The sequence below is a fragment of the Nothoprocta perdicaria genome, unplaced genomic scaffold (assembly GCF_003342845.1).
Source record: "Nothoprocta perdicaria isolate Ctin4 unplaced genomic scaffold, notPer1 scaffold_0, whole genome shotgun sequence".
Lineage (NCBI taxonomy): Eukaryota > Metazoa > Chordata > Aves > Tinamiformes > Tinamidae > Nothoprocta > Nothoprocta perdicaria.
Window position 1 is genome coordinate 14,423,881 of NW_020454092.1, and position 13,013 is coordinate 14,436,893.

A 13,013-nucleotide genomic window follows, 5' to 3' on the forward strand; every position below is an offset into this window, starting at 1 on the left:
CTAGTGGAAAAAGCACAGTGTTGTGGAAAGGCATGTGATTACTGTTGTCTCATGGGCAGGGTAGCTTTGAGGAAGAGGCTGGGAACAGTCTGGCACACTAGAGACTGTCTGCTGGGCAGCTGGAAGATGTTCCTAGGGCTTTGAGCAAACAGTACCTGTAAACTCACATAACCAAATTCATCAGTGAGTAGTAAATGAGAGATTATTGGAGCTTATGATAAGGTTTGCTGAATAGCTACACTTCTGTTTTTTTTTTTTTTTTTTGTGGTCAACGTATGGTTGGGCAGACCTGTCCATATTCATGCAAATACACTGTCCCCTGCACTGCTGTTAAAAGAGCCCACAGTTAGGTCTGTATGAAGTTACACCAGTGTGCCAGCAAGAAAATATTACTGAGCTTTATGGATCCTCTGCTCTCTCTGAAGAGAAGCATTGCCCTGCTTCTGCAGGACGTCACGTGCATGAAAATGAAGGTGAACCTCCCATCCATGCCCATCCTTCCAGGAAGCTGGCACTTCTCAGCCTGTGACCTTGCGAACCCAACGTAAGGCAGCACTGCTGCCGGCCCCACATTTTGGGCCCGCGTGAGCGTTTCTGTGGCTGCACAGTGTGCTTGGTCAGGGAACACTGCAGAGTCATTAATGCAGTAGGAGGAACTGATTGTTTTTGAGCATATCAGTTTATGGGAACAAATGAGAATGAGCAGCAGGATGTGATTATCACAGCATGATCTGTGAAGCCCCAATGTCAGGCTGGTGCCGTTAGTCATTCTGAATTTTTCTGCCAAGGAGGAAGGGGAGGTGGCCAAGGCAGAGGCCCTTTCTAGCAAAAGGGCTTGGTGGTGTGAAGAGTTTGCACAATGATGTTGTGGAAAAAGTATTTTGACACTTGCTTAGTCTCTGTCTCAGTGAGTGAGATGTTTAGAGATAAACACAGTGGCATCCCAGCAAAGATGGAGGAAATTAGGCAGATTTATAATCCTTTTAATGGCTAACTAGGAAACCCACCATGTGCCTTCCAGGCTACGTACGTATTGGCAAGGAGTGGGAGAGGCAACAGATGATCCTTTCTCCTTCCCTCCTTGCTGTTAGATCTTGCAGCTCAGAAGTGGGGAGAGGTCAGAGCACTCTCCTCTGTGTCTTGGTGCCTCCGGCCCTTGCAGGTCCAGGGCTGGAGAGGCTACATTGCTGTCTTCTCCCGGCGAAGTGTCTCCACCTCCTTCATGAAGCGCAGGCAGAGCTCCTCCTGCCACGGCAGGGCCACGCACTGCACGGCCACGGGCAGCCCCACAGCTCCTCGCACGGCCTGCAGCAGGGACACAAGCAGTGAGGCAGCACCCACGGGAGCTCAGACCTCCCACGGCTCCCTGCCTGGGCCTGGCAGAATGGATCAAGGGGCAGGGGGAAATTGCAGTGCAGGGCTGTAGGCTGGGGCTAGCAGAAGGTCCTGCTCACTGAAGCCTTGGCTTTGTAGCTCCCTTCTGCTTGCAGACTGTGAACTAGGCCTTGGATACTCCCCTAGTCCCTCTCAGATTTTTACCTACCATTGGGACTTGTGAGAAATGTATTTATGAAGCATATAGAGAATTTTACCTGTTTGTTTGCGTTCTTCTCACTGTGCTTATATTAATGAAGGCATTTAGAAAATCCTGATTTTACCAAGATTATTAGTCTGAGTACCCTTAACAGCCTCTGTTCCTTCCACACAGAAGGAAGTTGGAAGGGACCTTTGGGGATCATCTAGCCCAACCCCTCTGCACAAGCAGTGTCACCTAGAGCACATTGCACAGAATTGTGTCCAGGGGGGTTTTGACTATCTCCAAGGAAGGAGACTCTACAACCTCCCTGGGCAACCAGTTCCAGTGCTCTGTCACCCTCACAATCAAGAGTTTTTCCTCAAATTCAAGCAGAACTTCCTGTGCTTCAGTTTGTGGCCATTGCCTCTTGTGCTGTCATTGGTCGCCAGTGAAAAAGAGTCTGGCTCCCTTCTCTTGACATCCTCCCTTAAGGTATTTATATACATTGATAAGATCTCCTCTCAGCCTCTCTTTTCTAGGCTGAACAGGACTAGTGCTCTCAACCTCTCCTCATAGGAGAGATGCTCCTGTGCCCTCATCTCCTCTTTCCAGTAGTTCCCTTTCTGTGCAACAGACCTGCTTCAGTGTCCTGTCCCAGGGGTCGTCACAGTAGCCTTCATAAAGCTTCAGCTCTTCTTCATCAGCTTCCGTCACTCTGCTGACAGGTACGACGCCAGCGGGGAAGTTCAAGACGTTGTACAACATCGTGGAGGAGATGGCAGCTGAGAGAAGCAAAAGAAAGATCTCAGGTAGCCACCTATATTCTTTCAAACTTTAAGCATATTTCTTAAGCCTCCCGAGAAATAGCTGTATCTGGGAGGAGACACCACAGAGAATTGGTTGTATGTGAGTCCAAGTCCCATTGCATGAAAGAACTCTCCTCAAATCGCTTCCTCTACAAGTCTGTCCTCGTTTTCCAGTAAAATGCTTAGGGAGCCAGGAAACTCGCTAGCAGTCCTTACAGCTGCACATTCCTGTCTAGTCACAACCACAGAGGTCCTCTCCCCTCCTGGCAGGGCCCTAGAGTCACTTACTGAGGAGCTTCCCAGGGTACCCAGTGTTGAAAGCCGGGCCCAGGACAGGGCAAAGCAGGACGTCCAGCCTGAGATCCCTCCAGCTGGCGATGAACTCCGTGCGGTACGCCTGGCGGAGGAGAGCAGAGGGGACACCGAGGGCCTGTCAGCGCGTGGAGCATCTCAGCCTTTCTGAGCTGTGCTCCAGGCTCTTGCATGCCAAGGAGGCAGCATCCCGCAGGGCAGAGCACGAGGAAAAGAGGCCTGGCAAAGGCAGCAGTTGGTTACAGCGTTTGTCTGCACAATGGAGAAGCTACTGCAGAATCACAACACTACCAGGAAGGCCATCCTGGCATGAACCAAAGACCCAGCAAGCCCAGCCTTGTCTCTTCTTTGTGCTTTTCCTATCTTCTGCCCTCTTCAGCACTCCACAACCCCTTAAGTAATGACCCCAAGCCCCAACTCATAGCATAGTGTTGGAGAGAAAAACATACCATTATTTGATGCTGATGGTTCCACATCTTACTTGCTGACCTGCAAATGGAACCACAGTAACTTTTTAAGCCTTAAAATGAGAGAAAGACTTCCTAAATTATCTTCCAAATTGATATTCCTCACTGATTTTAGCAGTTATTCAAAACAGTGCATGTATCCCACTGTCTCCAAAGCTTATTTTGGAATCTCAGTATATGTCTGGGAAAAGATGAAATGAAGTTTCTTCTTGTGAGGCTGGGTTTAATACTCAGTTCTGTTCAAGCGTGCTGTATGACCTTATCTAAGTCCCTTAATCCCTTGCAGATCCCAGATTTGGTTCAAGAGGAAAGGTCTCTTATCAGACTGCCTGAGGTAGTTGTTAAACAGATATATTTTTGGTATCTTGGAAGAAACTGGAGAACTCATTTGTATTGGAGGGGATCTGGTTTCTTTATCAGTGTCTTTATTGCTGGTCTCTATACAGAATAACAAAAATGGGATGTGATGGGTATGTCATTTAATCCTTCATTACATAAAACTTTGGTTTAGCTGTGAAAGTGAATTTCTTAAGTGTTTTATAACTCATCTCGTGCCCAGAGGACTGCAGTCTGATGTGGTAGATGCCCAGAAACAGGGCTGACAGAGACCACGGGAGGCTGTTTTCCATTCCCCCACCCAAGGCAGGTTTGGTGGATCCAGCCGTTACTGATGGGTGCATCTGCTTCCTGGGACACCCCAGTGTCTCCTGGGGTCTCTCTCCCAGAGGGAATGCTTCCTGAGCAACCTGCGTGCAATGTCAAGCCTTTGACTTTGTGTCTTGGCCGTGGGAGATGCAGGACATGGTCAACTGCTGCTCGCCTTGCAGCAACCTAGAGCAGATTTGAAGCCCTGGGGGAAGGCATTATAATACAAGGGGTGTGTTCCTTAAGGCTAAAGTGTAGTCAGGACAGGGGGCAGCCCCTCCAGAGAGTATCTTGAGCCCGGTGTCCCTCACCCTGCTATGGGCACTCTTCATCCCCACAGACACTGCAGTGGGCAAATGAGGAGGTGCTGTCCTACCTTGTTCCACACAAGGCCCTCAGGTAGTCAGCCAGGCGGGGAAACTGCAGAGGCAAGAGAGTCCTGTTAGGCAGAGCATCCTGTTAGGCTGTGATGTGGGACACACAACCTGGATCATCTTGGGAGACCTCCAGTCACAGCCCAGCTCTTTCTGGGGACACTTCTCTGATAGTGTCAATTGCTTAAAAATATTTCTCGTAGCTCTTGTCTGTGCTCGTTTCCAACTTTGTTGTTGATTCCCAACTTGTTTCCTTCAGCCCTATATTTGCATCTGACATAAACACTGATGTGAAACAAGTCACCTTTTATTTTTAGTAAATAAAACATTTTTATGGTGTTATCCCACAGAAACAAGATTTCTGCAGACACTTTGGTTGTCTCCCATTCACTGCTATCTTTTTGATCCTGTTAGCTGAGAACAACCCAAGTGAACAGAGAGCCAGAGAAAACAGAATGGAGGAGAGAAATGCTACAAAATGATGCTCACTTGGTGAAGGGGCCACTGAGCATCAACCCTTATTAACTGTGAGAAATTCCCATGAAAATAAGCATTTTGGGGAGATCCAAACACAGGGATAGGGCTTCAGGTTCCAGAGTGCCTGTTGCTGTGTTTCCCAGTTGCATGAACCAGTAGGAAAGTGGGCACAGCTGCACCCAGTCTTTGAATAACTCCTTAGTGTGGCCTCTGCATTATCCTCTTACACCTCTTGGCTGGTCCTTTCCTCATTTCCTTAAATCCCAGCAAGAAAAGACCTTCCAAGCTTTTGCCTTGGTCTGAAATCCCAGGATTTCCAGTTAAGGAATCTCCCAGTACCACCACCCTTTCAAGCACCACAGGCTTTACTGACACAACTCTTCTTTGAGCCAGAGGCTGGGGACTCACCAGAGGTTTAAGAATCAGAGCCAGCAGCTTCTTCCCCAGTGTTGGGATCCTGTAGCAATTCACCTGTGGTTTCAAGCCTGGATCTACAATATCTCCCGTGCTGAGGAACAGAGAGGAAGAGGGAGTCATGGCAGAGAAGCCATTTGCTTATCTCAGAAGTCTGAGTATCTCTTGTTTGGGGTGGGAAAGATGAGTCAGGGACCGAGATGTTTTATGGCACTTCTGCCAGAGGATTCCTACTTACAACAGATCCAAAAAAGCTTTGCCTCCGTCAGCAAAAAATGTCTTCAAAAACAGTTCGGTCATGACATAGTGGATCCGAGGTGGAGCAAAGGGCACCAACTGCACCAAAGTACAAGATAATGTGGCAGCTTGGGCACGTGGATGGTTTCCCGTGTCTGACTGTGGAAATACTTCAAATGCAGGACAGCCACTTCCCAGGAGAATGAGAGGGAACAACAACCCCAGAGATGTGTGTGTGACTGCTCTGTGAATGTGGACGTAGCGCCTTTCACCAGAATCTCTGTTACCACAGAGTATTTCCCCCACACTGTTACCCATGGCTGGTCCATTCTCAGATGGACTTGGGGCTCCTATCTACTTTATGAGGAATGAGTGCAACCGAGAGAGGCAAAGCTTGAGACACCCTAGGAGAAGAGTTTGGTGAGGTCAGGCTCACCTCATGCCCAGCTGCCTGCAGAGCATCCTTGGTTTCGTGCACTGCCCGTCTCATGCAGGGAGGGAGTGGGAAGTAGCCATCAGTGTCATAGTACCCGATCCGGAGGGGAGCAGAGCTTAAATACACCTAAAGGGAAGGAGACACTAGTTAACAACTTCCAGTTTTACTGTGACTAGACCTGCCGCCCTCCTCAAGCCACTACAGAAGGGGATAGAAGGTCCAGGTGTTAGAGAGCTGCTGCTTATGTTTTCCACAAGTTTCCCTTTCCGAATATTCGGGACCCTCCTTTCTCTCCATTCTTTTCCCCACCCTTTGCTGGGGTTTCTAAATCCAAAAACCCAACATACAATGACTAAGAGGCAAAAAAGAATTACTTTGTTTTTGTTTTTTAACCAATCTTTTTCTAACAGTTTGACTTCTGCCTTCAAAGAAAATTAGCAATGTTGTTATGCTGTTATCATTTGTGAACCCTTGATAAATATGCATGTTGAGGAGGTATTTTTTCCTTCTTGTGCTGTGGGATCCTTGGAGCTGTCTGGACACTGGACTCTCCCTCCCTCCATCTGTCCCATGCCCTGGTGTTCACTACTGGCTCTATAATTCCACAGTGGGAAATTCCACCTCAGACTTCTTGTGGCTCACCCCTAAGAGCATGGAATAAATGGCAGTCTCTTCACGTTTTGACATGAAGGCGCCCTTAAGAGGACCAGGGCTCCTTCCCTAAGGACTCACCTCCTCATTGAAGGGGATGGGGGGCACAGTGGGGTCCAGCTGGAACATCTCCTTGCAGAGCAGCGCTTTCATGCACAAGGCCAGGCTGTCCACGTCCCTTGCCATCGGCCCCAGTACACAGGGAACTGGAGGAGGAGGAGAAGCAACATACACTTTGAGCAAGCAGCTATACCAAACACTGGTTCCCTTCTCTGTGTGGCCAAGTTGGCTGCAAGGGATGGTCAGACAATGAGGTGAGATGATCCAGGGAGCCTTCTGACAGCTCTTGGTCATTGCAGAGCTTGTGTGTGCGCTACGGGGACCACTGTTTGCCTCTATGCTGGCCAATCCATCCGGACTTCCTCTGCAAAAGCAAAGATTATTAGAGGCATCAACCCTTCAGTTGTACTTAAGACAGGTCTAAGCTTCTCCACTAAAATATCATGTTGTTATCCTCCACTTTATGTGCCCAGTCATATAAACAGCTGATCCTTGAACTGAAGGCACATAGGTTAAACAAAGCAGAGACAGGGAATAAAACCCTTCTGCTTCTACAGCAGGCCTTAGAGATGACATAAGGGACCTCATAAGGGTCTCTTGGGTGACCCTAAGGAGCTGTAGCAATCTAGGCACACTGAACCCAAGCATAAGCCTTATGCTGTCCTATGAAGAGTCCAGACACAAGTAATCCTGGCCTCCCCTTCCACCCTTCCTGCTCCCACAGCCTTTTTGATATATAGAAAAACAACTCTAAATTTACATACCTGCCAGGATCCCGTTGACTGGGCCACTTGCTCCAGACAGGCTGGGAGGGGGCACAGAAAAAGCACACTGTCATTTCACCATTAGTAAGATAATCCCAAGAGACCTGGATGGCCGGGGTGGGTCTTCGGTCTGAATTCCCAGTCCCTTGACAGGGGCCTGCTGTTCGGTATGACAGATCTGTCAGTTTGCTGCAGCAGCCCCAGCTCATCCTTGACCACAGTTGGTGCCGGACAAGGAACGTGTGGGCTTGGCGGGGCTGTGAGGAGCAGCGTGGGTTTGGAGGCTCCTTGCAGAGCCTGGCACCTACCTGAGCCTGTCGCCCGTGGGCTTAAGGCCGCACAGCCCGCAGAAGCTGGATGGCAGGCGGATGCTGCCACCAATGTCCGACCCAAAGCCCAGGATGGAGCCTCCCCCTGCGATCAGGGCTCCCTCCCCACCGGAGGAGCCTCCGGGGCTCTTCTTGTGGTTGAGAGGGTTCAGCGTCTGGCCGAAGATGGCATTGCTGCAGTCGTAGCTGGGGAGAAGAAAATCAGCAAGCAGCCTGTCAGGAACAGCCTAATGCCTTCCCTCCTCTGACTGTCCCTTGCCCTGAGCCCGTGTGCCACAGCCAACCCCTTCCTCCACTGTAATCCCTTAGGGACATGGCTCTTTCCCATCAGAAGGAGTTGGGAACCAAGGCTCAGGCTTAGGTCACAGATCACCATGTGTGAGCAGGGAATCAAACTAGGGCCTCTGAGTCCCAGTGCTGCATTCAAGCTGTCTACTGTGGGTTGTGGTGGAGAAAACACAGCCAAGTGCTCCCTCAAATACATGAGTTCACTTGATTTTTTTCTTTGTGTGCCTTTTCCATTAAATCTTATTAAATGGCTTTTATAGCCATTTTCTACTGAACTGGGATGGCTGGCAGGAAGGGGAACTTGGCCAGACAGTATCTCAAGAACCATAAGGGAGCCTGTCCCCTGGCTCTTGCGCTGGGTTTTACCTTCAGGAGCATGGCCAGAGAAGAGGGTTCCAATAAGGCACTACCTGAAGAGAGATTGCGGCACGTTGGTAAATGCAAATGGGATGGCCCCCTGTTTCTTCAAAACCTTGACTAGGACGCTGTCCTCTTGCATTGGGGCATTCAAGAACTGCACAAGGCCACAGGTTGACAGATGTCCCTGTGAAGAGAAGAGACAGTGGAGAGGATCCTGCAGAGGGTCAGTGCAGATCCTCTGCAGTTTGGGAAGGAAGACCTGGTATCTGTGTTTGGAGGACTAATCTGCCCCTTTTTGCATGTGCAGTTGCAGGAAAAGCCAAAGACTCCTTGTCCCAGTGATAACTATGGTAGCAAAGAGCTGCCAAGCACTTGTAGGGGTAAGGCTTCCCCTAAAGCTGTCCTTGTTCCTTTTCATGCTCACCCATCCCAGACGCAACTCCACAGATATTCTTCCTTTGCCCAGTGCCTCAAGATTGAACCCAGTGTCCTGCTCCCAGAATTAGACGTAATGGATGTTCTAACCCCAAACCTAACTCCCTGTGGGATGTTTTGTGGGCACAAAGGGAAGCACCTTGTGGCCAATGTGATCCTTGATGCTGACCGGAATGCCGTAGAGCAGCCCTTTCTCCTTTCGTCGTTGTATTTCCTGGAGTAGCTCCTCACACTCCGGAATAAAATGTCGTAAGCAGTTTGTCTGCTGGGTCACTTCCAGGGCCTTTGCCAGGACACATTGAGAAAAATATGCTGGTTAAGAACAGTCCAATTATCCAGGTACAATCAGTAGCTACCTGGATTACTAAAGGAAAGACTAGTGGTTCAGCATGAAAGATAAGCCCTTCCTAGAGTATCCCAGATCAAACTGCTTAAAGGGCTACCCAGGAGGGGTCTGGCCAAGGAGACAGAGAGATCCCTTTTCTTTTACCGTCTTTCTTCTACTACCTGCTCTATCAAAGACTTGTCATCATCAACAGCTCCAGCAAATCCCCTCAACCACCTACCACACACCATGGTGTGGGGAATGCAAGTGATTTGCCCTTCGTGCTGTGAATGGTTTCTCACCTTCTCTATGTAGGTGTAGAGGACCGTCTCAGGGGACAGAGACCCTTCCCGCAGTCTCCTGGCGAGCTCGACCAGGGGCAGGGACAAGATGTCAGTGCTCTGGACGTGGGAGACCTGCAAGGCGAAAAAGAAGGGGACACCAGGACAGCACCTCCAGGTACTTGAGGCAGGGCTTCTGGGCTTTCCTCCATGCACTGTGACACTTACCCTTGATATAAAGGTGATCTCAGCTGTGCAAACAACAGAGCTAATGAGCTGGTAATGAATTCTTTGCACACAAGTCTCAGGTTGGCCCTTCATCCCTCCATGTGGGTACAGGCACTGCTGTCAGCTCTGGAGTCAACCCAGTCTGACAAGCTCCAAAGAAGCCAGTAGGGCCTACTCAAATGAATAAGCCTGGCACTTCTCTACTACCAGCTCTTTCTATGGTTTAATTTTATATTCAAAAAAAAGGTTCATAAAGGTGTATATCACTTGTAGTTATGTGCTTTCTGTGTAGGTACATTACCCGTGTAAACCTGTAAGGGTTTGCCCATGACATAATCAGAAAAGAGCAGAACAGGGAGGAAAAGGGGTTAAAAATCAATGTCCCAGTAGGAATCTGTCACCACATCCATGCAGGTTGGGTGCCTGCTTTATTCATCCCTGCTGTGTCCTAGTTGTTCCCAGAGGACACCAAATGCCTCTGCTTTGTTAGTGTTAAGTCAGGCCAAGCATCTCCTGGGCAGTCTGTGGGTCTGGGAGACCTCCCTTGTCTTCACTCTCATCCCTGCAAAAAGCTCTCTTGAAGACTCTCTGAGAGCCATCAAGAAGGTTGTAGAGCCAAAGATACAGGGGAAGGGTATGGACGGTTGAATAAACTCGGAATTAGGAAGAGAAATTTCTTTCTTGCACCTCTAGAATGAACAGACATTTCTAAGTCCTTAAGAACCTGAATTTGTGTCGGTGAAAGTGCAATGCGTTATCACCTGCGTGTCCAAAACCCCTTCCTAGTGTGTAATTCACATTTCCCTGGCTACAGACCCTCGCTGTATCTCATCCCACGTGAGGAGAGCAGTGATCTCCCTTCCTCCCAGCGCAGCCTTTCCAGGCTGCTGGCAAATCTCTTCCAGGCTCCGTATTAGAAAAGCTGTAGGAGAGTGAGCTAGAAGGGGATGGAGAGAAACATCAGCAGACCCCCCCGGTGTGATCCAGACCCCCGAGGGGCACCTTACCTGTTCTTGGAACCGCTGAACAGCCTTCTCCATCCTTTTCACACCCTGATCCCGGCTCCTCCGAGCCTCTTCCATTTTCTGTTGGATCTGCCGCTCGCCCAGCCACCTCCAGACAGCCAGGGCTGCGACTGAGCCGCAGAGCAGGGCGAGGGCAGTGGGAGGACCCACTTCCCACTCCGGCAGGAGCTCCCAGAGCTGCTGCTGCTCCATGGTATTGCTGCCCACCGGTCCTGGGAATGGACCAAAAGGTTGAGACAGCCTAGTTGCCTTCCCAAACCTGTCCCTCTTCCCACCACCACTATGTGAGCTCAGAAAGTGGTTTGAAAGTCCAACGCCAGTCACCGCAGAGCTTCCTTCAGCAAGGCGTGCGGGGGACAATGATTGACTGGGAAATGGGGAAGGTGAAATCGGCATGGTCAGTGAATCTCTGAGGCATGACGGACGTGTCCTGGTGCTCTGGACCATGGTGGGATGACCTTTGGGAGGGAATGGCTGTGGGATAGGTGAAGAGAAGACACAAGGAAATAGCTGCTTTCCTATTTCCTGGGCAACCTAGAAGGACAGTGTGAACTGAGAAAAATCTAGCTGGAAATCACAAGATTTCCCCACACAGCGATGGTGATGGTATGTCAAGAGAGCACATATGGGCTGGGTGCCTTGTTAGCTCCCAAACTCCTTAGCCCGTGCTGCTCCCCTTTCAGCTGAGATACAGCTCAGCACTGCCGTGATACATGCACAGCGGTGGGTCCCCATTCAGACTCCATGAGTCTCTGCTCACAAAGGTCGTCACAGAATCCCACAACCCAGTCCCAGTCCAAGACAGTGTGAACTGGATATAGAAAGACAAAGAGACCTTCTCTCATTAAGGCTAGAGATTCCACTCACACACTCTTTTTCACCTATTGTCAGCTCCATTCTAAACTGTTAGACAAGTTTGCTCTTGCTTCCCCTTAAATTTGGTGACAGTAGCAAATATGCTTTTTGTTTTTAACTGATGAGATTCATGAGGGATTCTGGTCAAAACTCTCTTTGGCATCCTCTAATAAACAGTCTGAAGATTACAACAATTACCTAGTTAAGCTGGCATTTTACTGTGTTCCCTCTGCGTGGCATCCGCAGCAAAACCACTGTTGGTTTTACCAGACTAGGCCCCTTGGGACAGACCAGCAGCCAATCCAGCTCCAGCTCCTGCCCGTGACACCAGCTACACCAGGCAGATGCATTGGGAAGGTGCGTGCGAGTAGAGCATGCAGTGACTCCCAAATCCTCTCCTCAACTCCAGGCATCTGTGCAAGGGCTTCCTGAGCCAGGGGTGGGCTCTGAGGATCTGGGTGTAATGCAGACCCCTGCAACTAGCTCAGCAGATGAGGGAATTATTTACCCCTTCCTGGGAGGCATCTGGGGCACTGGCTTCCCACATCCGCTTGCACGCTAGGTCTTGCTCTCTGATCCTGCCCTTTAGACACCTGGTAAATGTTTAACGGAGGCTGAGCCGGCTGTGTCCGAACAGACTCGGCCTTTCAAAGGGGATTTTATCAGCAGCCACAGCGGCATTCGCAGCGGCCGAGCCTTGGTGAGGGAGTCGCTTTTCCCGTTGCTGGGCGAGCATCTCTGCCTCCCGCACGAGCCAGAGGCACAGCTTCTCCGGCCACGGCAAAGCCATGCGCTACAACAGCCACAGGGAGCCTCACGGTTCCCTCCAGTCTGCAACAGGGACACAGGAATGGAAGTACCTGCAGGGGACTGAAGATTAAATCCTCCCAGCTACGCAGCCAAGAGAAACCCTGGACCATCTCAGGGCAAATGCTAGACAGAGTCCCCAGTGCACCTCCAATCCAAGTTCCGCATCCATCAGAGTTCCCAGAAATGCACGGGACTTGGGCAAAGAAGTTTCCTGTGCTTGTTTCTGCACCCGACACAAACTGACCCATCTTGCTTTCAGCTGACCTGGTTCAGCTGCTTAGCCCAAGGTTTCTGTAGTTCCCTGTGATGCTCCAGTCCTGCTTCACCAGTTTCCATCACTCTGGTGACACAGATCAGTCCTGGATGGTGGGAAAGGCTTAACTGGGTGTCCAGTGAGCCAGTAGATCATTAAATTACTTTACAATGCGAGTTTAAAAGGATATGGGAAAATACTTTTTTGCACCAGATCTTTGTGACATGGCCCAACTTGCCAAGAGAAAGGTCTCTTACCTTTTACTTTTGATGGCTTCTCTCAGCCTGGAAAGCTGAGACCATGTAGCCATGTAAGCAAAGGCAAAGTTAAACACCAACCCCTCCTGAGCACACCCCCCCAACATTTCTATCCAGAAAGAGAAATTACCTCCAGCACAATATTCTGCTGCCACAGGTTCTTCACTGACCCGGAAAGTGCAAAGACCACAGTAAACTTATAAAATATCACATATCTGTAATGCTTTGCCATGACCAAACCATTTAACAGATAGGAACTAACCCATGCTCACCACCTTCATGTGACATAGCTGAGCATGTTGCTTTCCCCATTTTTGTACATGGTGAAACTGAAGTGGGGAAGCAAAAGCATGTCCCAAATGACACCTCAGGTCCACAGATGAGGAGTCAGGTCTATCTGACTCACAG

General features: G+C 49.7%; 1 protein-coding gene across 1 annotated transcript; it reads right to left on the reverse strand.

Annotated features, from left to right (window-relative positions):
• Window positions 1-1,171: 1,171 nt before the first annotated feature.
• Window positions 1,172-11,524, reverse strand: LOC112944689 (vitamin D3 hydroxylase-associated protein-like). Its single transcript, XM_026036220.1, has 16 exons — window positions 11,484-11,524; window positions 10,413-10,642; window positions 9,199-9,312; window positions 8,711-8,854; window positions 8,187-8,320; window positions 7,468-7,674; window positions 7,160-7,200; window positions 6,417-6,541; window positions 5,685-5,810; window positions 5,250-5,347; window positions 5,006-5,105; window positions 4,123-4,166; window positions 3,084-3,123; window positions 2,611-2,719; window positions 2,153-2,298; window positions 1,172-1,305 (listed from the first exon to the last, which is right to left on the reverse strand). Exons 2-16 carry the CDS (start codon window positions 10,620-10,622, stop codon window positions 1,180-1,182), a joined length of 1,764 nt encoding a protein of 587 aa, XP_025892005.1. The 5' UTR covers window positions 10,623-10,642; window positions 11,484-11,524; the 3' UTR covers window positions 1,172-1,179.
• Window positions 11,525-13,013: the final 1,489 nt, after the last annotated feature.

What these genes read in the sequence shown, in the direction of transcription:
- LOC112944689 (XM_026036220.1), bottom strand. Translation starts at nt 10,622, where the DNA reads ATGGAGCAGCAGCAGCTCTGGGAGCTCCTGCCGGAGTGGGAAGTGGGT. An exon ending in AGTCAACGGGATCCTGGCAG is followed by an intron (nt 6,542 to 7,159) that starts GTATGTAAATTT and finishes CTCCTCCTCCAG; the next exon opens with TTCCCTGTGTACTGGGGCCG. An exon ending in TGCAGGCAGCTGGGCATGAG is followed by an intron (nt 5,348 to 5,684) that starts GTGAGCCTGACC and finishes ACTTTGGTGCAG; the next exon opens with TTGGTGCCCTTTGCTCCACC.